This window comes from Thalassophryne amazonica, chromosome 18 (genome assembly GCF_902500255.1).
Source record: "Thalassophryne amazonica chromosome 18, fThaAma1.1, whole genome shotgun sequence".
Lineage (NCBI taxonomy): Eukaryota > Metazoa > Chordata > Actinopteri > Batrachoidiformes > Batrachoididae > Thalassophryne > Thalassophryne amazonica.
The window spans coordinates 32,187,114-32,214,040 of record NC_047120.1 but is presented as its reverse complement, the minus strand read 5'-3'; the positions used below and the strand labels follow the sequence as shown (position 1 = coordinate 32,214,040).

At 40.9% G+C, this 26,927-nt stretch overlaps 1 protein-coding gene across 5 annotated transcripts in view; it reads right to left on the bottom strand.

The window, feature by feature from the left end:
• mta3 (metastasis associated 1 family, member 3) overlaps positions 1-26,927 on the bottom strand; it is a 92,071-nt gene that overhangs the window by 31,325 nt on the left and 33,819 nt on the right. For all 5 annotated transcript variants that reach the window (XR_004566363.1, XR_004566364.1, XR_004566365.1 and 2 more), the window contains exons 4-12: positions 18,680-18,806; positions 18,524-18,587; positions 18,019-18,136; positions 16,965-17,067; positions 14,042-14,141; positions 13,760-13,948; positions 11,066-11,140; positions 6,316-6,374; positions 6,042-6,160 (exon numbers count right to left, since the gene is read on the bottom strand). Coding sequence is in view for 2 of the 5 variants with exons in the window: in XM_034193320.1 (XP_034049211.1) it covers positions 6,042-6,160; positions 6,316-6,374; positions 11,066-11,140; positions 13,760-13,948; positions 14,042-14,141; positions 16,965-17,067; positions 18,019-18,136; positions 18,524-18,587; positions 18,680-18,806 (954 nt within the window). In the remaining 3 variants the exon portion in view is untranslated. The remainder of the gene's footprint in view (positions 1-6,041; positions 6,161-6,315; positions 6,375-11,065; positions 11,141-13,759; positions 13,949-14,041; positions 14,142-16,964; positions 17,068-18,018; positions 18,137-18,523; positions 18,588-18,679; positions 18,807-26,927) is intronic.

The window sequence follows — 26,927 nt, the reverse complement described above, 5'->3', positions numbered from 1 at the left end:
CACTGTTTTAATCGGCCGTCAGCCTCCTTGTTATTGTCCCGCCTTAAGACGAGAGCGAGGCTGCAGCACAATGACGTCAGATTCTGAGTCGTTTTATGCTTTGTGGATAAAATAAATAATTCACGGTAATCGCGAATATGAAAAATAATCGTGAATATGAAAAATACCCACGGCACCCCTGACGATCGATCACGGCACCCTAGGGTGCCGCGGCACCCCGGTTGAGAATCACTGCCATAGAGTGTGGCTGACGGACAACCAAAATAGAGACATATTTCTCCAAAACTCCAGAGCCAAGAAACCTTATAACCTTTAATTATATCAGATTAGTGCAGCAATGAATCATGCTCAGTTTGTTGCCGTTTTTGCAACATTCTCAGGTTACACAGCTGATACAACCCCTGGCAAAAATTATGGAATCACCGGCCTCGGAGGATGTTCATTCAGTTGTTTAATTTTGTAGAAAAAAGCAGATCACAGACATGACACAAAACTAAAGTCATTTCAAATGGCAACATTCTGGCTTTAAGAAACACTATAAGAAATCAGGAAAAAAAATTGTGGCAGTCAGTAACGGTTACTTTTTTAGACCAAGCAGAGGGAAAAAATATGGAATCACTCAATTCTGAGGAAAAAATTATGGAATCATGAAAAACAAAAGAACGCTCCAACACATCACTAGTCTTTTGTTGCACCACCTGCAGTCTGAGGCATGGACTTAATGAGTGACAAACAGTACTCTTCATCAATCTGGCTCCAACTTTCTCCGATTGCTGTGCTGTTGCCAGATCAGCTTTGCAGGTTGGAGCCTTGTCATGGACCATTTTCTTCAACTTCCACCAAAGATTTTCAATTGGATTAAGATCCGGACTATTTGCAGGCCATGACATTGACCCTGTGTGTCTTTTTGCAAGGAATGTTTTCACAGTTTTTGCTCTATGGCAAGATGCATTATCATCTTGAAAAATGATTTCATCATCCCCAAACATCCTTTCAATTGATGGGATAAGAAAAGTGTCCAAAATATCAACGTAAACTTGTGCATTTATTGATGATGTAATGACAGCCATCTCCCCAGTGCCTTTACCTGACATGCAGCCTCATATCATCAATGACTGTGGAAATTTACATGTTCTCGTCAGGCAGTCATCTTTATAAATCTCATTGGAACGGCACCAAACAAAAGTTCCAGCATCATCACCTTGCCCAATGCAGATTCGAGATTCATCACTGAATATGACTTTCATCCAGTCATCCACAGTCCACGATTGCTTTTCCTTAGTCCACTGTAACCTTGTTTTCTTCTGTTTAGGTGTTAATGATGGCTTTCGTTTAGCTTTTCTGTATGTAAATCCCATTTCCTTTAGGCGGTTTCTTACAGTTCGGTCACAGACGTTGACTCCAGTTTCCTCCCATTCGTTCCTCATTTGTTTTGTTGTGCATTTTCGATTTTTGAGACATATTGCTTTAAGTCTTCTGTCTTGACGCTTTGATGTCTTCCTTGGTCTACCAGTATGTTTGCCTTTAACAACCTTCCCATGCTGTTTGTATTTGGTCCAGAGTTTAGACACAGCTGACTGTGAACAACCAACATCTTTTGCAACATTGCGTGATGATTTACCCTCTTAAGAGTTTGATAATCCTCTCCTTTGTTTCAATTGACATCTCTCGTGTTGGAGCCATGATTCATGTCAGTCCACTTGGTGTAACAGCTCTCCAAGGTGTGATCACTCCTTTTTAGATGCAGACTAACGAGCAGATCTGATTTGATGCAGGTGTTAGTTTTGGGAATGAAAATTTACAGGGTGATTCCATAATTTATTCCTCAGAATTGAGTGAGTCCATATTTTTTTTCCCTCTGCTTGGTCTAAAAAAGTAACCGTTACTGACTGCCACAATTTTTTTTCTTGATTTCTTATAGTGTTTCTTAAAGCCAGAAAGTTGCCATTTGAAATGACTTTAGTTTTGTGTCATGTCTGTCATCTGCTTTTTTTCTACAAAATTAAACAACTGAATGAACATCTTCCGAGGCCGGTGATTCCATAATTTTTGCCAGGGGTTGTATTTTGTACAATAAAATACTTTTGCAATTGTTTACTTTTATTTGCTCATTGCTTTTTCATTTCTTAGCATCTTGCATTGTTCCAATCTGTGCATTTTGTGATTTTAATATTTTCTGAGCACCACTGGACTTGAAAAAAAAATATTCCAGGGGAAATACTGTCATGCTATCTTGGCGAGGACTTTTGGAGGGTATATCTGTCTCATTAATACCTGCAAATACACAGAGGGTGATCTAATAATATTCCGTTACTTTAAAAGATATGTGCGATATTTTCACTTTGTAAAAATAACAGAGCTGCAGTTAATGTCAATAAGCTGTCCCGAATTTGTTTCATGTATAGGAATGAAACCATGAGTAAAACAGGTTGGATGGTTCTCTAATCAAACGAAAAACACAAATCGTCATGATTGCTGCGTGATGTCATGGGTCAGAAAATGTATTTTTGAATTACTCAAAACCTTTAACAGCATAAACAACAATTTTTAATGGCAAACAAAGAGTGCCGTTTTAATATTTTGAATTTGGGGGGGAAGCTTAACGCAGGTATCTGACAGTGAAGAATTTCAGATTGAGTGTCTCTGGCCGGAGAAGCACGGCTGCTTAGTGGTTAGCACTGTTGCCTCACAGCGAGAAGGTAATGGGTTCAATTCCCGCCTATGGCCTTTCTGTGTGGAATTTGCATGTCCTCCCCGTGTTTGCATGGGTTTCCTCCGGTTTCCTCCCACATCCAAAGACATGCGGGTTGGGTGGATTGGAATCTTTAAATTGTCTATAGGTGTGCGAGTGGGTGTGAATTTGTTTGTTTGTCTGTTTGTGGCCCTGTGACAGACTGGCATCCTAACAACATACAACGCATAGCCGCCAATTACGGCGGTGTAAACTGCGGCACTACAGGAAGGGGCGGGATGACACGGCAATTAAAAAGTATCAAACGCCGTTGTTCGCGTTGTCTCCATCGTCAGGCCACTTCTCCGGGAGCGCTCCCGGAATTATTCGACATGTTGAATAATTTTTTCGACGATTCCCGGTGAAGCCGGAACCAAACCACGCCCCCGTGCGCCAGCGTTAACTACGGCGTTTGATCCCTAAAATGGCCTGGAGGGGGCAAAATCTCTGCCGGGACGCTTCCGGGAGTGTTTACCGTCTATGTGTAAACGGAGCTTTAAACCTCCACTTCATCCCTGTTTTATTTAAGTTTACTGACAATTTGTTTTGGTCAAACCACATCTAAACTGTGTTTTTACACAAGAAAAAAATAAAATGCAGTAAACTGCACATTTGTGTCTTTTTTCATGAAAATATCTTATTAAATATAACATATTACACTTTAGTCAGGCCTTTAAAATACTTTTGTGGACTCTTACTGTAATATGTTGTCAGTGGTTGAGATAGTTGCTGTAGGCATCTAAACCTGATAGAAATCTCTTTGTGGTGTGTCGGTGATGTATGTATGTGCAAAATAAAACAAACACTACTCCAGGTATGTTTTTGACAAGAATATAACATAATTTTATTACAAGGTCAAACGTTGATGTTGTGTGACGAAGGCCTTTTAATAACTCTTTTAATTTTAATAAGGACTGATGAGTCCTGGGTGTACGGGTACGACCCGGAAACCAAATTCCAGTTGTCATAATGGAAGCATTCCACGTCGCCACGACCGGTTGGTGACCGTTTTTTTTTACTCCCGTGGTGTGGTACACCACGAGTACGCACCACAGGGTCAAACAATAACGAAGGAGTATTAAAGGGATGTCCTCTGTCGTCTACGTGATGGTGTGCGGAGCAAGAGACGGGAGTTGTGGGCCACAGGAACCTGGCGCATCCATCATGACAATGCTCCAGCTCATTCCTCTCACTTAATTCTGACTTATTTGACGAAAAACCAGACTCCAGTGGTTCAACAGGCACCTTACTCTCCTGACATGGCCCCTTGCAACTTCTGGCTGTTCCCAAAACTTAAAAGACCATTAAAAGGAACGCGATTTGAGACAAGAGAGGACATTTTGGCTGCAATGACAGCGGAGCTGCACTCCATTCCAAAAGAGGCTTCCTTGGAATGCTTCCAACAGTGGCGACACCGCTGGGAGAAGTGTGTGGAGTCCCAAGGAGACTACTTCGAGGGTGATTAGGTTTCCAGCGCTCCAGGTAAGCCAGTGTTTTTTTTTTTCCCCCAGCCAAAGGTCTGTTACTTTTCTAACAGACCTTGTACATCAACAACACAGAAACATTGCTGCCTTCTTTGGGCCCAAGCTCATTTGAAATGGACAGAGGCAAATTGGAAAAGTGTGCTGTGGTCTGATGAGTCCACATTTCAAATTGTTTTTGGAAATCATAGACATTGTGTTCTCCGGACAAAAGAGGAAAAAAAGACCATCCAGATTGTTACCAGCGCAAAGTTCAAAACCCAGCATCTGTGATGGTTTGGGGCTGTGTTAGTTCCCATGGCACGGACAACTTATACATCTGTGATGGCACCATCAATGCTAAAAGGTACGTCCAGGTTTTGGAGCAACACATGCTGCCATCCAAGCAACATCTTTTTCAAGGACGTCCCTGTTTATTTCAGCAAGACAATGACAAGCCACATTCTGCACGTGTTACTACAGCATGGCTTCGTAGTAAGAGAGTGCAGGTACAAGAATGGCCTGCCTGCAGTCCAGACCTGTCGCTCAATGAAAATGTGTGGTGCATTATGAAGCGCAAAATATGACAATGGAGACCCCGGACTGTTGAACAACTGAAGTCGTACATCAGCAAGAATGGGAGAGAATTTCACCTACAAAGGTTCAACAATTAGTGTCCTCAGTTCCCAAATGCGTATTGAGAGTTGTTAGATGGAAAGGTGATGTAACACAGTGGTAAACATACCACTGTCCCAGCTTTTTTGAAACGTGTTGCAGGCATCCATTTCAAAATGAGCAAATATTTGCACAAAAACAAAGTTTATCAGTTTGAACATTAAATATCTTGTCTTTGTGGTGTATTCAATTGAATATAGATTGAAGAGGATTTGCAAATCATTGTATTCTGTTTTATTTACATTTTATACAACATCCCAACTTCACTGGAATTGGGTTTGTATATACTGGTACCATATCATGAACAAAAGTGGATGAATAACAAAAGACATGATGGATAATACAGCAATAGTGGATTTTATAATAGTTGCACTGAAAGAATAAAACACCACTTAACTGGCTAAAGGAGAGTTGGTTTTCACTGCAATGACAGTATTTATTAGACACAGCTCTATGAGCTTGAGTGTAATATTAGTAACAAAGCTTGTAGCAACAACGCCTAAAGCTCCAAAACTATGCACAAGTAGACCTAATAAATGTCTTCATTATTAATATCATCCATGCATATGCTGGAATAAGGGATAGAACTCTTCAAATTATTGTTCATTACTTTCCATTTCTATCATACTCACATGTGAAATGTTCGTCCACAGCCTCTGAACTGGGGATTTGCACAGTTTATAGCTGCACATGAAGGCATTTTTTGGCAAAATAAAGAAAAAAGGTGCGTGCGCCTGGTTAAATATCAATAGAAAATACTGTCAGGAACAGCACGTGAGTGGTAATATGGCGGCCAATTTGCTTCATAAATAGCAGCCAATGAGCTATGCAGTGTTATACAGAGATCAGTGGTTGCCATTCATTCATTCATTTTCAAAATATGTCTTGAAAGGGAGGTGGAGTGAGGTCACCTTATGTTTTAATCTGGTGGGGACAGACTCTTCATGTAATGTATTCTACATGGTACATGCCTTGGCTTTGCCAAAGCCTAGGAATAAATGTAGAACAGATTCTCAGTACCAAATCCTAGTCATCAGTGATCCCTGGATTACTGGCAGGTGTCAGCAAAAACTAAAGTAACACATAAAATTGGGAAGTGTGGGAAAAGCTTCTTGAGATTTCTAAAAGCATATGTGTACCCAGGGCATGTGTACAAAAAAAAAGAAGAAACTTACTGTAGCAGCTTTCACAGGCTCTGCCACCACCGACTGCATGAAAGGCCCCAGGCCCCGCCCCATTCACTGTTGCCATTTTGCCATTGGTCATTGAGATCTGGTTGGGATTGGGTTTATTACTGTGAGAGAGAAGAATGATTTTTAGAAACAACCTGACAATGTGCATGCCTTCTGCTGTACTTTATATAGGCATTAAATTCACATTTACATTATTATCACAGTTATACCATCATTTATGGAAATAAATTCTGAAATCTCCAAAGAAAAGACTTACTAAGTGGGAATATAAACTTGCTTCAGTTTGCTCTCTGCCTCTGCTGCCTTCAGTCTCTTCTGGTCAGACAAAAGCAACACACAGATTGATCAATATGAAGAATAGCAGCTGTTATATTTAACAACAATCCTCACAAAGATTAGCATCTTCCAAAAAAAACTGGCATGTTTCAATGAATGGGCTACTGAATGATTTTTTTGGGGGGGGGTGGGGGGGGGGGGGTAAACTTTTAATTCTGAACGGCAACATTAACAATAACACTGTCAAGGACCGAAGAGCGAATCAACAGAAACTTAAGGGGCAAGAAAAAAAACCCTCACATTTGTTGTTTTTAAAATGACAAATGGTTTTCACTGCATCAGGAAAGCATTCACAGCACTTCACTTTTTCCACAATTTTGTTATAGCCTTATTCCAAAATGGATGAAATTCATTTTTTTTTCCTCAGAATTCAACACATAATACTTCATAATGGCTATGTGACTATTACGTGACCATAACGTAACCATAATGACTATGCGACTATTATTAATAGATTTGCAAAAATCTATTAATAATAATAATAATAATAATAAAAATCAAGAAATCACACGTACATAAGTATTCACAGCCTTTGTCATGAAGCTCAAAATTGAGCTCAGGTGCATCCTGTTTCCACTGATCATCCTTGAGATGTTTCTACAACTTAATTGGAGTCCACCTGGGATAAATTCAGATTATTGGACATGATTTGGAAAGACACACACCTGTCTACATATAAGGTCCTACAGTTGATAGTGCATGTCAGAGCACAAACCAAGCATTAAATCAACGGAATTGTCTGTAGACCTCTGAGACAGGATTGTCTCGAGGCACAAATCTGGGGAAGGGTACAAAAATATCACTGCTGCTTTGAAGGTCCCAATGAACTTAGTGGCCTCCATCATCCATAAATGGAAGAAATTTGGATCCACTAGGACTCTTCTTAGAGCTGGCTGCCAGTCTAAACTGAGTGATTGGGGAAGAAGGGCCTGAGTCAGGATGGTGACCAAGAAACCGGTGGTCACTCTGTCAGCTCCAGCATTTCTCTGTGGCAGAGTGCCTTAATTGAGAGAGTGGCGTCAACCCAGAACATGGCGCCATTTTGGTTCCAATTGCACTGAACTACTGAATGAACCTTTAATGTTTTCATCATTTTTTTTTAAATCATTTAACCACATACAGCAACACATCCAGGAACAGGTGCTATCAAAAAAATATATATAAAAATAGTTAAGTGACAGTTTTAAAGTTCTCCGTCTCTGGATTATGCTTTATTCTGGATTAATTTGACCCTCAACAAGATTTTCTTTCTACAATAATCACCTCCAATTCAAACATAAGCTGTACAATTTCATCTTTTTCTGACTTTGTGCTGTAAATGTGCAAACTTTTCTGATCCATTTGTAATCAGCATTCCAGCCCACACAGCTGACTTTATTTTCCCAAATATTTCTTCTGTTCAGATCTAAAGGGAATCTATCCATCTTGAAGCCCTTGTTGTGTCTATTTGTACCTCCAAATGCACAGCAACCTGACATTTTCAGCAAATAAATAAATAAAATAGCTGGATTTCCATGCAGACAGATTAACAGCGAACAACCCAAGATCAGGCCTGCATTGTAGCGTGGCCAGATGGAAGCCACTCCTTAGTAAACCACCTGGAGTTTGGCAAAGGGCACCTGAAGGACTCTCAGACCATGAGAAACAAAATTCTCTGGTCTGACGAGACAAAGATTAAAGTCTTTGGCACGAATGCTATGCATCATATTTGGAGGAAACCAGGCACCATCCCTACAGTGAAGCGTGGTGGCAACATCATGCTATGGCATGTTTTTGTGACAAGAAGTGGGAGACTAGTCAGGACTGAGGGAAAGATGAATGCAGTACAGAGACATCGTGGATGAAAACCTGCTCCAGAGCGCTTATGGTCCTTCAGTAGGACATCGACCTTAAGACCCCCGTCACACATGGCATGAATGAGGCGTCAGAATGACGAATCGGCCCACATCTGAAAAGTGCCGAGGTGCAGTCTGAAAATATCGGACAACAGTCTCAGACCAGTTTACACGGGCAGGCCAATTCGCGCTGCTGCTTCGAATGTTTTGCACATGTGCAAACACTCGTGGCGCAGTCCAGGTGGACACTCATCCAACAGCAGGCTATGTGCAGTCTGAGCGCTAAGGGTATGAATACTTATGTACATGTGATTTCTTTGTTTTTCACTTTGAATAAATTTACAGAAAAAAAAATCATGTTGTCATTATGCAGTGTTGTGAGTAGAATTTTGAGGGGAAAAATGAATTTACTCCATTTTGGAATAAAGCTATTACATAACAAAATGTGAAAAAAGTGAAACCCTGTGACTACTTTCGAGATGCAGTGTAAAGGCTGTGGCTTACATTAGCCTTTTTCCCTTATGATGATGTCACTCTCCACTAAATCCACACTAATCACATGTCAAACAGAGGCTTGTTCCTGCTGTTTACCCACGAACCAGAAGAACAAGCCCCTCATTAACAATCACTTTGAATGGACTTAGTGGAGAGGGCCATAGGTCTATCACGACAACGAACTTTGCAAGACGGCATACTGCCTAAGAAAATATCGTAATACAGTGATATTAATGTTGATCATTTTATGCCACTGATACAATGATGTAGCATAATAATGTTAGTCCATCCTTTCAAATGTTTTTTCAACTGCAATGAATAACTGCATCCCTAATTATGAAATGAATAACACTGTTTGTGAGTGTGCAACATTTTTACACTGTCTTGTTTATATCTGCACTGTCAGGCAAATGCATCCTTAATGGAAAACTGTCAGGGAGTGAAAGGAGCTCTCTCCATGTCAGTCAGCATTTGTTTTCCCAATTGGAAAAACTGGACATTTAGGATGCATTTTCAGGTTGTTTGTATTTGTAGTTTTTATTGCCACTGTTTCCAAGCAAAATCAAAATACAGACTTGTTCATGTTGGGTTGTCATTCTCACTCATTCAACTTCAGTCAAAAATGTTCCCACACCGGAGCTGTGGAATTAGGCTTTGAAACCAACTCTTCAACCTTCTGGATGGAAACCTTCTGGATATGATTGTGCAGTCAAGTGAGCTTGCAGCTCACTGCAGCACGCTGTTCACTATGTGTGTGTGTATCTATCCCTCACACAGAGGGAGCTGAGCCCACAGCCCCTCCTCTTGCAAACAGCAGGCTGAGAGGGATAAAAGAAGCAGTGCATCTCTCTGGATGGCGACAACCAATTCCCACGTAAAGAGCAATATATCGAGGCCAGAAAAATAATCATGTTCATTTTTATATATCAAACAACAAGTCAATATACTGATTATCACGTCAGGCCTAGAGAGTCATTTCCAAACATGAAGGTTAAGGTAAATCATTGCTCACATAAACAGTTGTTTTAAAAAGTTTCTTTCCATTTAATGAAGTAAACAAGTGCAGATGTACCTCCATAAGGATCCTCTCAAACCCAAAACACTTTGAATGACATTTTCACCTGCTTAGCGCATCAACAAGCAGTTTAAGTTGAGGACTTTAGCTTACTCCATTGTTGTTTAGCCCCTAACAGTGCTGGCACTGAAACTCAACAGGGGACTGATAGTCATCACTGGTCTGGAATGACAGCTGTTACAACAGTGCTAACCACTAAGACACCATGCAACTGGACAGCACAGCGGCTTCGTGGGCAGCATGGTTGCCTCACAGCAAGAAGGTCATAGGATCGATTCCCACCTATGGCCTTTGTGTGTGGAGTCTGCGTGTTCTCCCCATGTTTGTGTGGATTCCTTCCAAGTGCTCAGGCCTCCTACCACATCCAAAGACATGCAGGTTTGGTGAATTGGAAACTTGAAACTGTCCATAGATGTGTGTGTGTGTGTGTGTGTGTGTGTGTGTGTGTGTGTGTGTGTGTGTGTGTGTGTGTGTGTGTGTGTGTGTGTGTGTGTGTGTGTGTGTGTGTATGTGACCCTGCGACAGACTGGCATCTTGTCCAGTGTGTACCCCGCCTCACACCCTATGACTGCTGGGATTGGCTCCAGCCCTCCCGTGACCCTTAATTGGAGTAAGCAGGTATAGAAAACTCTCAGGATCCAAGATCAGGATTCAGGATATCATAGGCAATTTATCAAGATCAACGTTAGTGATTATCATAAAAAGCCAATGACCACAAGCAAAATTAATTTACAATCTAACTTTTGATTAGTTACTAAAGCATTTACGGCAGCCAAACTGTCCCATGTACGCCTGATCCCGTCAGATCTCAGAAGCTACACAAAGTATGATTCGTACTTGGGCAGGAGACCTCTGAGGAAGACCAGGGGCTGTGTGTGTTTCTCCAGGTGAAACTGGAGTTGCTCCAGGATGTGCATCCAGCGTAAAACCTGTGTCAAATCATGGTGCGGATCTGTACTGGATCTACTGGGGTGAACCTGATCAAAAACGGGGACAGCCCAAAGATGAATAACAGCAACAACTAATGCCTTTCTCTGGAGCCTCTTAAGGCTGTCCTTTTCTTTAAGGCTTTTTTTTTTTGCCTTAAACCCTCAAAGCTGGTTTATATTTTAGATGAAAATGTTTTATATTGCAACTAAATCCTAATTGTTAACCAATTTAAAACAGAATCTGATTCTTTGAAACAACGTTAGAGGAATCAATGTTAGCTAAACTACTGTTGGACTGAATCAATACAGTTCTATTTCAAGGTGCATTCACCTCACCTGTTGCACATATCTGTCTGTGGTCTTCCACATGTAGTAGTACTCTATAACGCTGGTCAAAGACTTCCATGGCAGCTTCACATAAGGACAGAAGAAGAGAGACGGCACAGATTAGTAGTTTTAGTATCTCATGTTCTTCCCATCTGATTCCCAATGTTTTTATGTATATTCATGACAATGACGTGAATACACAGGCTGAAAGATACTGGATATTCAACACACACACACACACACACACACACACACACACACACAATAACTATTCATGAGCATCTGGTGTCGTTACAAACATGGCTCTCTTAGCTTCACTCTCTACTACAGGCAGATAGTGGAAATAAAAGATGTTCACTGGTTCCTAATGAACCAAACGTTCACCTGCCTTATGTTTAAAATGTGACATTTAAAGGTTCGGAATGTTTCTCAAAGAAAATGGCAGTGATTACAATAGAATCACTTCTGTTACTGTGAATATAATAGTAAAGCCCCCATTCACAGCAAGAATGTGCAGGAACCAGGCCTAAACGGCAAATATTGCCATAATCGGACGCAGTCGGGAGGGAAAGAGGCGTGGTCAGCAGTGTCAGAACACAGCCAGACTGCCTTGCCCATACCTACACGATGGCATCCAAAGCGTATGTGGACAACAGGTAGATGACACAGACTGCTGTCAGATGGCCATAAAAGGCGCTGAAGACTGCCCGATGTCCACACGTCTGGATGGCAAACACGGGACTGGAGTGGGAGGGAGCACTGTGTTCCTCCCTTTGCACAGTCCCTGCCAGCACTGGACACCGGAGTACAACCAATGTATGGACCAGACCCACATCATATGTGTCAAAGCCGGCATCGGTGCGGTCACTCACTCACGCAATCACATCTGCGCTCGTCCTCCGCTTCACAGCACTACTGACCCCACGTGCATGTGCGTGCTGAATTATCACTCAGCTGTGTGTGTATTCATAACGGCTGAATGAGCCACTAAGCGTGCACGCGGGGCTGAAATATCACTCAGCTGTGTGTGTGTTCATAACGGCTGCATGGGCCACTAAGCATGCGCATGGGGCGCACGTGCCACTGCACACCTTTGCTGAAATTTTGCAGCAGTGTCACACCGTGCGTCAGACGCAGCCTTTCCAGCAAACTTTTAATTTCTTTTTTCGTTTTTGCTCACTTCAACAGCACAACACAACTTTTTACACCATGATGTCGGTTGGATTATCACATAGGATTTATTTATGCCACTTGAGGCTGGCTTTAAAAGCAAATCAATCCCCATAGATACCCTTATGGTAAAATTTTTAGCTTTACAAAGCAGAAATACACGTTTACAGCATGGTACAAAAACCAGTTTTGGTTTCTATAGCCAGTTTCCTTGTTCATCACAAATGCATGATGGCGAATTTATATACAACTCATTGGTTTAAGTCATTTTAATTCACAAATGTATGAATTAAGAGTAGTAGTTGATTTCACTGTCTAGGCAACCAGCTGACAGCACAGCGCAAGCTCCTTTCTGAGCATTTTAATACAAATGTGATAATGTGGCTTGCTGGGTGGTTAACAGTGTTAATGAGTCATCAGAAAAGCATGTACACCACCAGTATGTTCAGTGAGTGAAAGGAAGGCAGAGTCAGGCACCACCACGATGGTGACAGCTGGAACCACCCCATTTGAGCTTCAAACATTCTTTAGAAAACGACAGCATAGAGGTTTACGCGTTACTGTCACAGTTTATGCGTAGTGTATGACCTGAACAAACTAACTCAAAGAGTTTTGATCAATGTGTTTATCTCTTGATCAAATTTCAGGACCACACAGAGCCTTAAATTATACTATCAATGTGTCACAAAGAATTCATGAGCATGAATCAGTGTCAAACATGTAATGTACAAGTGCTATGCTCTGAGTGTCCCTTCTAGTTGCATTCTGTGTTTGGCTAAAATACCCAAGCGCTCATGTTTCTGTTAAAGCAGTGAAAATTTACATTTCTAGAGATAATTAATTCTATATTCTTTTTTAGGCCAAAAATAAATAAAATAAAATAAAATACATAAATAAAAATAAAAACAAATTGACTTTAAGTGTATCTAGTGCCAACAATCAATGGTACCAACTAGACCAAATAATGCTAAAAACAGTTCAAAGTGACAACATATCAAACCTGGTGTCGCAGACCGAACGGTCCACCCCTAAAATTCGGTCCGCCTTTTGCATCTGCGCATGCATCATTTTGGACCACAGCAATTCACCCAAAGCAATCAAATGATTTAATCAGATTATTAACCATCAGATGATAAAAGTAAAACCTTTTAAATCATTCTGAAGCCAGTTTTAAGCAGAAACGAGGCAAACACTTTGAAATGTCTGACACGCAGTGAACGCATCATCTCACAGCTTATTTAGCCGCAGCGGTCTGATTGCTTCTGCTGCCTTTTATGATGAAATAATGCTTAATTTACGTGGAAATGATTGTTGTACAAAAGCTTCAGATATCTGTCGCTTAGTCAGATAATGACTGGAGTGCAGTTTGAAGCAGAAACGAGGTGTTAATCCGTGAACCGCGTCATCAGGGAGGACCCATTTTTAGGGGGACAGTTCGGTCAGCGACACCAGATTTGGAGTTCATCAGGAAAAAAAACTTGACAAGTTACACAAGTAAAAAATTTATATAGGACAGCGCAAGCACACACTTACAAAGTCTTGTCGAATATCGTTGAAGTCCTTTCCGTATTTCTCTAGTGCCTCTTCAAACATGGCGGCCTCCGAGGCACTCCACTCCTCCATCTCATCCCTGCAGAGAACCGGGCCGCCCGCTGGGACCAGCACGCTCAGCGCGCTGGACAGGTCGTAATTATGACGATGCAGCGTGTCCATCGCATGGAACTACAACCAGTGGTGACACAAGAGGCAATCATCCATTCAGTCTTGCACTTTGAGGTACTGCAGACGATGTGCGTCTGTGTGTGTCAAACTAACCAGTGTAATATCTCGGGAGGCAGCAGCTGCACTCATATGTAAGCTAGGCTGTCTCACTGAACTGCTGCAGTCCAGGGCTCGAGCAAATGTCCCAACAGCCCTGGAAAACACACACACAGACACACACACACACACACACACGAAAAGTTTATTTTTGCAGTAAGATTCAGACCAGTTCATCACAGCTATTTACACACTCACACTAAAAATAAAGAAATACAAAGTTTCACACCATTTTTCATGAAACTTACTTCCACCTAAATATGAAACAGGCTTGACCATTAAAGACAGCAATGATCAGGAAAAAGTCCTTTGTGTTCAGTACAAAAAGGGAAGAATTGTGGTTCACCCTTTATGCACGGAGACATTTTATCTTTCTTCACCAACTGTTAACTCATTAAATACACTCAATATTTACAATGATTTTTTTTTCCATCAGTCAGCGACATCTATAATTAAACCTCTTTTTATACAGAAGGTGGCAATGCGGTGCGTACCACCTTTGAAAATGGAATTCAGAGTGCAGCACAAACGTGTCCTTCAACTCAACAAAATGGATCATAAACCATAGTGTTTGCCAGTAGTACTATAAAAATTGTTAATGTTATTTTTATATTTGCCACCTATGAAATTCAAAAGCAAATTAGGCTCACCACATCCTTTATTCATTTAAGGACATGACAAGGGTTTGGATCGGTCCTGTCCCTCCAATAGCCAATACGCAAATTACGTCAATATCAGATCGGATCAATCTCTAGTGAGTGAATTGTTAGAAGCTAGGGAGCAAAGTGACTGGGGCAGTAGGTTGGGAGAGTGGTGTGACACCCCTCCCAAGGAGAAAGGTTTTAATTTTCGAACTTGAAATGGTAACATTTGGTGCACGTTCATACATAAAAGTCATTGAAATGTCATCGTGGAATATGGTAAATTACAAAATTCAGCAGAAATGATACACCGTCATTTCCTTTACAACACTGATGCACACACAGCACTGTCTCAACAGTAGCCTCACTTTGAAAACAGTCATCATTCACATTTGAACAGATACCATGAACTCGGCACTGCGTAGCAATAAGTTAATGTCTTAAACCAAAACAATTAAACCTACAACTGGTTGGCACATTTCAAAACTTAATTTTCACCCATATTTTTTAACTTATTTTTCAAGCTGTTAGATAAATTCACAAACGCTCCAAGAAGAGTTCAATTATAAGTACTGCTCCAAAGGCAAAATATGCGGAAGTTAAAAGTATTGCCGAAAGAGTTAAACCACATAATAAATTAAATTAATAATTCTAAGAACAACAAAAACTCCCCACCCCCATCTGCATATATAGTAATGGTAAATGCCACACTGGCAGAACCATTTATGAACATTAATACCCATATATGCAATTTATTCTTGCAAGACAGAAGGTATGTAGTGCATGAGTGAATGTGGTGTGTGTGTGACCCCCATCCGCCCTTCCCGATCAGCCTACAACATCCTACTCAAAGCCAACCGACAAAGTCTATCAGGAAGGGCCGACCACCAAAACAACACAAAGACAGACAAGAATGAGAGACAAGTGGTGAAGACAATAACTGTGAAGTGAGACACCGAGGAGACGGGGCCGCAACCATACGATCTACCAGGACAAACAACCACACATGAACAAACCATGACAGCAACAGTCTGTTGTCTAATTAGTGAGCATCCATACCGTAATCTAGGACACCAGAGTCTTGATCCCCTTGAGAGCACCCAAAACCGAATTGTGGTGACGGCCACAAACACACAACCATCCATGCACAGAGACCCAGATCACAGCTAAATATATGATCACTACTGTGGCTGGTGTGCTGGGCCAAGACAAGAGTACAAAACCTTACCATATGACATGGACCACTCCGGCACGTTAGAAGCCATGCGGCTGGCCGTGAGCAACAAGAAAAACTCATACTTTAACAGCTGAATGCGGTTTTGAACCCAGTCAGACATCAACATTTCCATCAGAACATTATAGGCAAAGTGCATGATACAGCATAAAATACAGACACAGTCCATCTGAAGAAAAGTCGGAGGTGAAACAGCGTAAGATGTGGGAACAATTTACCACTGTACAAACTCAACATGCATACACAATGGTGCATCGAAAAAGAAATATAGTTTAGGTGGTGCTAACTAACTGAAGAGGTGTTCTGGTTAGTTAGCCAGGGTAATATTTTAAAAAGATAAAATAACATTGTGTTGGCAAAGTGTATGTTCAGTTTTTACTTTAATGGAATAAAATATCAAATTTATAAAACAAGTGACAATAGTTTTAACTTCAGGCATTTTGTATAAACACCTCAATCAGAGCTAGTTTGACCTAACGGTTAGCATTATACTTTGCACAGCAGTGATGTGTTGTTTGTGTATAAATCAATTTTAAGTATTGAACCTTCTGAGACCAAAAAGAACTGAATTTTATACATTAGTCTGTCTTTTGCCCGCCATTTTATTAAAACATTTGCTGCTGTGGTGAAGGCTAACAGTGCAATCACATGACTAATAACTAGATTATAAGCTGAAGTCATTACATCATCATGTGTAATTGACAGTAAGAGTGAAGAGCTGAAAAGTAAGTATACAAAATTTTTAAACTTATAATTCAATAAGTGTCATTCAGTAAAGGTGTTTTTAAAATACCTAGTCTTTATTGTACATAGCTACCACTTACACAACAAGACCAAAGACTATTATTCAGTTAAAAGTGGTTGATTAATTGTTACATTCATCATTCAGTTAGTCAATCAATCAATGTAATAAGCTTTTAGTTGATTACCATTATAATGGTTAGTTGCACCCCCCCAACCCATAATCCTGAATTGAAGTGGATTTAGAAAGTGGACGGATGGGAGGATGATAAATTGCAGTCTTAGTTGGGGTGAAGGGTCTTACCGTGCCACCACTAGGAATTGGTCTATCTGTTTGTTGGTGAGTGGACACTCTGGATCCCACAGCTTCTCTTCTAGTTTGGACTGGTCCCTGTCGCCTGCGTCTCCTGCCGCATACAGACGTAACAGATAGCCATGAACATTACTGTCCCAAAAATCAGCTCATATTACCTTCTCTGGTAGTTTTAGCTTTTCCTAATTTGCACAAAATTACCATCTGTAATTTGCAATGCCATAAAGCTCCACTCAGACTGTGAGTAGGTTACCTAATTCTGTCCGCTGGGCATTTAAAAAAAAAAAAAAAAAAAAAAAATCCCTCACACTCCTGATTTTCAAGCATATAGGACTTTGGGTTTAAAAAACAAAGAAACAAAACAAAACAGTGTGAGCAAAGTGCTGTTCTGGCTGTGACAGATTTATAAAATCTGAAAAACCTTTTTAGCAATGCAAACACAACCTCAAGAATTGTCCATGTCCCTCCCTTAACTAAAAAAAAAAAACTTGATAATTTCATGATGCTTGTGTTAAAAAAGATACATGAAATCCACACTGTGATCATGTTAGCGTGAGAATCACGTCATGTAAATGAAAAATAAGATCCATCTACTGTGCAGCATCAGAGCAAAACCTGAATTCATGCAGCTTCATCAGACAAGACCCCCGCTTTAACGCTGATAAAAAACACACCCACACAGTATTACAAAACAAGATGCCGTGACAGCTCTGTAGGAGTTATAGAACTCTGTGACTGAGTAAACTCTGTACAGTGCAACTTTTGTCTGCTGCACCACCAGTCACATGGAACAGAGGAGGATTTTTACTGACCTGACTGAATAAAGAATGAAAAAGAGGATTTAAAGCATTTGTCTTTACACCACTAAAGCAGTAGCAGCTACAACGACAAGAGGTAATTTACCAAACAAAAGGAACCACAAAATGACATCACCGAACACTTGATGGCATACAAAAAAAATTCTGACAAGTTTCGACAGCAGGACAGTATTTATTTATTTTTTTTATTATTATTATTTTGTTTCAAAGCAGACTGCAGATCTTACCTTCTTGTAGCATTTCAGGTACGTCTGCCTGAAAGCGCGGCCCCACTCTGATCTCTCCCTTATCAGCAAGAAGGGTCTTCTGTGTCGGGTCATACACCAGGGAATAAAAGAAGGTATCCTGAAAAACAAAACAGTCTGATTAACAATATTCAACAAATATTCTGTAGTCAACTCTGAGAGCTCCAATGCTAGAGTCAATTTCAAGTATAGCAACTAGGCTTTCTCCGTTATTATATTATTATATTATATTATATATTAGAAATGAGCAGAAATGGATAATCTGCATAATTTCTGCAATTCTAGCAGGAAAGCTTTTCTCTGCAGATGTGATAGAAAACAATACCCATAATTACAATATCTAATAACCCCTCCTCCTTAGTCATTAACATTTCACAAAAGAAAATAAAGCCCTTTGTGTCCTGCAGCATGCACGGCACAGACCTTTAATCAAAGTCTGTGGCAAATAAAAATTGAAAAACAAATCAGGAGCTTTTCTCCAACTTACCTCTTTATCGAGGTACGAAAGTACGGCTTCAGTTTCATTTAATAAAGCCACGCTGCACTTGCCCCTGTGAGAGACAAGGTGTGAGACAGGCATAAGGGGTGATTATCCATGTTCACTGCCAGTGGACAATTTTTAAAGCCATTGTGAGCATGGTACCTGATGTGTGTTGCAGGTAGACTTTCATACTGTCGGGAGAGGAAAAGCTCTCTGTGGCGTAGCTGGTGTTTTTGTTTTTCTGTCAGCTCTGTTTCTGTCGGATTCTCCTTCTCCTCTTCCAGCTCCTCTGCAAAAGGTACACACAGGAGAATGTTGCATTAATAACTACATTGAAAAATCATATCCATCGTCAACACAAAACAACTGGCTGGTAGAATGGATTTCAGAGGTGGTGCAATCACAGAATATTGATATAATCTATTAAAGATGTCCAGGGATGTTGGTACATGGATGACCCTGTTAGCCAGATTAAGTTCTTTGACATTCTGGCATGATCCAGGATCTTTAGGCTCTTCAAAACAGATGCTGTATTAGTTGTTACAGTCACATATTTGGAATGGCGAACCTGCTTGGGAGGTTAAACAATTTGACCGCAGATGCACTTCCAATGGTCGAGTCCAGAAAGTCATCAAAAGGCCAGACTTTAGCCTTGATCTAGGACAATCCCAAACCCTGCCACTCTGACTCCTGGCTCAGCTTATAAAGTACTACCAACAAGGCAACCATTGATTCAGTAAGGACCACAGCATTATCTGTGAATTTAAGCTCTGCAAATCTTTCCTCACTGACAAAGTTACCTAAGCCGCTAGTCGACACCACCCTACCCAGCACCAGGTCAATGCAAGCACTGTACAGTGTAGGAACCAGAACACATCTCTGACGGGCGGCAGAATTCACATGAAAGTTGGAGACTTTGCCCCGACATCACACAGCACGCACATTACTGCTGAACCGCTATCATCAAAACACCAAATGAGGGAATACGTTTTGAGGAATAGTGTCCTATCCCTCCAGGAGCTCCAGAATGTTGTCAAATCAAATCAAATCAAAATCAAATCAATTTTATTTATATAGCACCAAATCACAACAAACAGTTGCCCCAAGGCACTTTATACTGTAAGGCAAAAGCCATACAATAATTACACAAAAACCCCAACAGTCAAAACGACCACCTGTGAGCAAGCACTTGGCGACAGTGGGAAGGAAAAACTCCCTTTTAACAGGAAGAAACCTCCAGCAGAACCGGGCTCAGGGAGGGGCAATCTTCTGCTGGGACTGGTTGGGGCTGAGGGGAGAGAATCAGGAAAAAGACATGCTGTGGAAGAGAGCAGAGATCAATCACTAATGATTAAATGCAGAGTGGTGCATACAGAGTAAAAAGAGAAAGAAACACTCAGTGCATCATGGGAAACCCCCAGCAGTCTAAGTCTATAGCAGTATAACTAAGGGATGGTTCAGGGTCACCTGATCCAGCCCTAACTATAAGCTTTAGCAAAAAGGAAAGTTTTAAGCCTAATCTTAAAAGTAGAGAGGGTGTCTGTCTCCCAGATCCGAATTGGGAGCTGGTTCCACAGGAGAGGAGCCTGAAAGCTAAAGGCTCTGCCTCCCATTCGACTTTTAAAAACCCTAAGAACTACAAGTAAGCCTGCAGTCTGAGAGCGAAGCACTCTATTGGGGTGATATGGTACTATGAGGTCCCTCAGATAAGATGGGACCTGATTATTCAAAACCTTATAAGTAAGAAGAAGAATTTTAAATTCTATTCTAGAATTAACAGGAAGCCAATGAAGAGAGGCCAATATGGGTGAAATATGCTCTCTCCTTCTAGTCCCTGTCAGTACTCTAGCTGCAGCATTTTGAATTAACTGAAGGTTTTTCAGGGAACGTTTAGGACAACCTGATAATAATGAATTACAATAGTCCAGCCTAGAAGAAATAAATCCATTAATTACTTTTTCAGCATCACTCTGAGACAAGACCTTTCTAATTTTAGAGATATTGCGCAAATGCAAAAAAGCAGTCCTACATATTTGCTTAATATGCGCATTGAAGGACATATCCTGATCAAAAATGACTCCAAGATTTCTCCCAGTATTACTGGAGGTCAGGGTAATGCCATCCAGAGTAAGGATCTGGTTAGACACCATGTTTCTAAGATTTGTGGGGCCAAGTACAATAACTTCAGTTTTATCTGAATTTAAAAGCAGGAAATTCGAGATCAACCATGTCTTTATGTCTGTAAGACATTCCTGCAGTTTAACTAATTGACTAACTAATAATAAAATCAATGCCAAGGTGCACTGAAGCTGTTCTAGTTGCACACCACATTCACTCATGCACTGCACACTTCTTCAATTTATCATTTACTGTATATGTACATCTCTCAATTGTCACTACCCATTTTTAAGATAAGATCAACTTTATCTCGAGGGCAACAATTATTTTATGGAACAGCAGTACCACTAATCCACCTCAGTCTGTTAAACCTGTTTAACCTCACCTGAGTTAAAGTGTAAATCTCTGGTAAATGAAATGCCAAATGAAATGCCTATTCTAAAGAAATAAAGAATTAAGAAAATACTGATGGATTGTGTTTCACTTTTGGTGCCATATGCCCTGAGAAATTAAGTCATAAACATGTGGAAATTAGGTGGATTTTATCTGCAGCTGATAAATGCTGAGCATGCAAGAAATGTTGACTTTGGTCAACATGACATCACTTTAGGAACCGTCCCCTCAGACCCATTTGGCATATTCATTGAAACGAATGGGAACACCGGAATTTTTTGCAGCTTTTTGTGGACTTTGATGGTGAATGTGTTGAAATCAGAAACAGGTGTGCTTATATGAGGTCCAGCAATACCTGTCGTGATTTTTATTCATTGTCCAGTGTTCTCACGGATAAGATTTTTGAGGTTGAAGTGTAAGTGTTTTGTACACTCCTCTAAAAAAGAGAGGAGAAATTACAACCAGCACAGTGTGAGAAATGAGCTTCAAAGAAGAAAAAACTAAAATACTTTGATCTATTCCTTCAATTCAATTCGAGTGGCCAGCAGAACAAAGCGTGTTGCCTCTCCCATAAGCGTGAAACTGTTTTTTTTTTTTTGTTTGTTTGTTTTTTGCCGCCGTCACGTAAATGAAATGTATCTCTGTCCCACGTTCCCCTGGGAGCGTGACATGGAGACGGGGTCGGAGATTACTGGTGGTGAAAGAAGAATTTTACCTTTGTGTTTGTAAGTGTGACCATGAAAGCTGAGAGCAAGTAACTACTGTTGCAATCTTAAAGGGAGAGCTGTGATGTGAACACCAGACCAGCCCCCAGCCATTTAACGGCGGTACCTTACCCGATCAATGACTGTGGATGATCGCCGATCAAATCTTTACTGACAGTCATGTGTTCATACAATTTGGAGGTTTTGAAGAGATAACTTTGTTTACATACGGATTCATGTGGAACTGTAGTTGGAGCGATTCTACATAACTACTGTGTGAGAAAATGGGAGGATGAATCTCTCAGGGTATGTACTTATTAATAATTTGTGCTTATTTTATTTATTTATTTATTCGGAATACAAAATAAACCCGGATTGACTTACTGGCATAAGTCCAAGCATGAAACTGTAATTTGATGCAGGTGAGTGACCATGCAGCTAAAAGTCTGTTCCAAACGTTACATAACGCTTATGGATAAAAATGGCTGTGAATCTGTCTTGTATTTGTCTGACACACTCTTATTTTACCTTTACCAGTTATTATCAGGGCTTGCACAAGTTAAAGATATAGAAGAAATGACTAATAATCTTCAATATAATTTTTAAGATACTAGTGTTGACTGAAGTGAGCTATGCCCTTTACATTTGGGGAAAGGTGTTCAGGTTCTCCAATTTGTTAACTTCGCATGGGTCATTTCTGGTTGTGCTTAATCAATGATACAGAATATTGTTCTCTTAAGGGTACAAAGGGAAACTATGGTGTAGTCTCTGTATAAATGACTGTGCAGAAGATAAATGTCCTAACATACCCGCCCCCTCCTAAATACCCCTCCCCCAAACCTTGTGAGATTACTGCCTCCTGATCATACTCATGCATACAATGTGAACTGGAAGGCATGAAACAAGTGGAAACAAGAAGTCATCACTGCTTATGGGCGTCAAGCTAAAAGCATTAATGCGTAATTAAGGGCATACCACGTGCCAACTTCTGCTACAGTTTCCACTGACGTTGATACAATCAAATCCATAACTAGCGCCAGTCTCAACAGAGCAGGGTTAAGGTTTCTATTTACAACCCCAATTCCAATGAAGTTGGGACGTTGTGTAATGTAATGTAATGTAAATAAAAAACAGAATACAATGATTTGCAAATCATCTTCAACCTATATTCAATTGAATACACCACAAAGACAAGATATTTAATGTTCAAACTGATAAACTTTATTGTTTTTGTGCAAATATTTCCACATTTTGAAATGGATGCCTGCAACATGTTTCAAAAACACATACATCAACAACATCCAGAAATGCTGCCGCCTTCTCTGGGCCCGAGCTCATTTGTGTTCTGATGAGTCCACATTTCAAATTGTTTTTGGAAATCATGGACGTCGTGTCCTCCGGACAAAAGAGGAAAAAGACCATTCAGATTGTTACCAGCGCAAAGTTCAAAAGCCAGCATCTGTGATGGTATGGGGGTGTGTTAGTGCCCATGGCATGGGCACCTTACACATCTGTGATGGCACCATCAATGCTGAAAGGTACATCCAGGTTATGGAGCGGCACATGCTGCCATCCAAGCAACGTCTTTTTCAGGGACGTCCCTGCTTATTTCAGCAAGACAATCCCAAGCCACATTCTGCACATGTTACAACAGCGTGGCTTCATAGTAAGAGAGTGCAGGTACTAGACTGGCCTGCCTGCAGTCCAAACCTGTCGCCCACTGAAAATGTGTGGCGCATTATGAAGCGCAAAATACGACAACGGAGACCCCGGACCATTGAACAAGTCGTACATCAAGCAAGAATGGGATAGAATTCCACCTACAAAGCTTCAACAATTAGTGTCCTCAGTTCCCAAACACTTATTGAGTGTTGTTAGAAGGAAAGGTGATGTAACACAGTGGTAAACATACCGCTGTCCCAGCTTTTTTGAAACATGTTGCAGGCATCCATTTCAAAATGAGCAAATATTTACACAAAAAACAATAAAGTTTATCAGTTTGAATATTAAATATCTTGTCTTTGTGGTGTATTCAATTGAATATAGGTGAAGAGGATTTGCAAATCATTGTATTCTGTTTTTATTTACATTTTACACAATGTCCCAACTTCATTGGAATTGGGGTTATAGTTATTGGTATTATAGAAAAGTTCCCTGAATCTGTTATTCCATGCCTTAGTTCCTGCTCTTACCTTCACCTAACAGAAAGCAAGTGCTACTGCATTCTGATCTTCAACATATTTTAACGATAGCAGCTCTGTAAAGATGCAAAATTCCTTATTCGCATATGTGCTTTATGACACACTGATTTTTTTCTACCTCCTGGATGCCAGGGAAAATCAAAGTGTCATAAATTGCAAGACATCTACTTCATTACCATTAGTTACAGCAAACTGAAGATGCAACAAAGGGCTTTTATTGAGAAACCACAAAAGGAAGTAAGGCACCTGACGACATGGAAAGATCTGACAAAATTTCACTAAAAATAGAGGAAGTAACTGCAGTGTGCTGGCTAGATAAAAACACAACTTTAAACAAAATCTAACAGTGATGACTGGGGGCATGAGTCTTTAGTTTTGGTGTGACTAAATTTGTTCTAAATGTACAAATATGAACTTTAGACTAAATTTCAAATGTCAACATAGAGAACTATACTCAACAAAAATATAAACCATTTCCCTCAAATATTGTTCACAAACCAGACTAAATCTGTGATAGTGAGCACTTCTCCTTTGCTGAGATAATCCATCCCACCTCACAGGTGTGCCATATCAAGATGCTGATTAGACACCATGATTAGTGCACAGGTGTGCCTTAGACTGCCCACAATAAAAGGCCACTCTGAAAGGTGCAGTTTTATCACAGCACAATGCCACAGATGTCGCAAGATTTGAGGAAGCGTGCAATTGGCACGCTGACAGCAGGAATGTCAACCAGAGCTGTTGCTCGTGTATTGAATGTTCATTTCTCTACCATAAGCCGTCTCCAAAGGCGTTTCTGAGAATTTGGCAGTACATCCAACCAGCCTCACAACCACAGACCATGTGTAACCACACCAGGCCAGGACCTCCACATCCAGCATGTTCACCTCCAAGATCGTCTGGGACCAGCCACTCAGACAGCTGCTGAAACAATCGGTTTGCATAACCAAAGAATTTCTGCACAAACTGTCAGAAACCGTCTCAGGGAAGCTCATCTGCATGCTCGTCGTCCTCATCGGGGTCTCGACCTGACTCCAGTTTGTCGTCGTAACCGACTTGAGTGGGCAAATACTCACATTCGCTGGCGTTTGGCACATTGGAGAGGTGTTCTCTTCACGGATGAATCCCGGTTCACACTGTCCAGGGCAGATGGCAGACAGCGTGTGTGGCGTAGTGTGGGTGAGCGGTTTTCTGATGTCAATGTTGTGGATCAAGTGGCCCATGGTGGCGGTGGGGTTATGGTATGGGCAGGCGTCTGTTATGGACGAAGAACACAGGTGCATTTTACTGATGGCATTTTGAATGCACAGAGATACTGTGACGAGATCCTGAGGCCCATTGATGTGCCATACATCCAAGAACATCACCTCATGTTGCAGCAGGATAATGCACAGCCCCATGTTGCAAGGATCTGTACACAATTCTTGGAAGCTGAAAATGTCCCAGTTCTTGCATGGCCGGCATACTCACCGGACATGTCACCCATTGAGCATGTTTGGGATGCTCTGGACCGGCGTATACGACAGCGTGTACCACTTCCTGCCAATATCCAGCAACTTCGCACAGCCATTGAAGAGGAGTGGACCAACATTCCACAGGCCACAATTGACAACCTGATCAACTCTATGCAAAGGAGATGTGTTGCACTGCATGAGGCAAATGGTGGTCACACCAGATACTGACTGGTATCCCCCCCCAATAAAACAAAACTGCACCTTTCAGAGTGGCCTTTTATTGTGGACAGTCTAAGGCACACCTGTGCACTAATCATGGTGTCTAATCAGCATCTTGGTATGACACACCTGTGAGGTGGGATGGATTATCTCGGCAAAGGAGAAGTGCTCACTATCACAGATTTAGACTGGTTTGTGAACAATATTTGAGGGAAATGGTGATATTGTGTATGTGGAAAAAGTTTTAGATCTTTGAGTTCATCTCATACAAAATGGGAGCAAAACCAAAAGTGTTGCATTTATATTTTTGCTGAGTGTATATAGCCAGGTCCAGAAAGTAGTTTGACAGCAATGCAATTTTTGTATGTTTGCCTCTCTCCTCCACCACACTAGATGTGAAATCAAAGAATGAAGATGTGCTTGTGGTGTAAACTTTCAGCTTTAATTCAATGGGTCTAACAAATGACATCACATTAACCATTTAGGAAATACAGGCATGTGTATGCACAGTCTATCTTCAGAAGCCTTGAGTACGAACTAAATATAAAGTTGTTGTTTTTTTTAACAGAAATCATCACTTTTACAACCAGTTTTCTTTAGCTTTGGAGGACTTACAGGCTCCTGTGTCCATTATTGGAGAAACTGCACAAATAGCACAACCTTTGTACACAAAAGCAAAGTTACAAAAATCTGTGTCAATGTCACTAGTCCTATGCCACTACTTATGGACCATACTGGACATGTTGTTAAATCATGCCTACAGTACAATACAGAGAACCACACTTTAAGGCACTCACACCTGACAGAGTTTGACACCATAACAGGCCAAGAGACAACTTGGCACATTTCGGCAGATTGCTTCAAACAGCGCTCCCCTGGCATTGTTGGGCTACCTGAGCAGGCACGCTTCATGGCCATCACAGCACAGCTCTCTTGGATCAGTAAAGCTCTAGAATGCCCTGGACAGGCCTGTTGTAACTTGGTGCAACTCTAGGCAAACCAATATACAATTTTTTACATCTCAGCGAGTCGTTCCATTTTATACATGAAAACTGGATGCCAGGTTGCACAAAGACTGAATAGGACACCCAGAGACCAGCGCACCTCAAACTGAGTCAGCTACGTAGGCATTGATCCAAGCTCCACAAAAAGAAGTACATTCAAACCACTGATGGTTTAACTAACTTTTCTCGACTTTGGCTCAGCCTGGCCAAGCATGGACTTACTAAGTTCATCCTATGCATCCCGAAACAACGTCTGATTGGCGCTATGGCAACTGGGATGATAAAGTTCAAGATCAACCAAAGAATGTGGGAAAGTC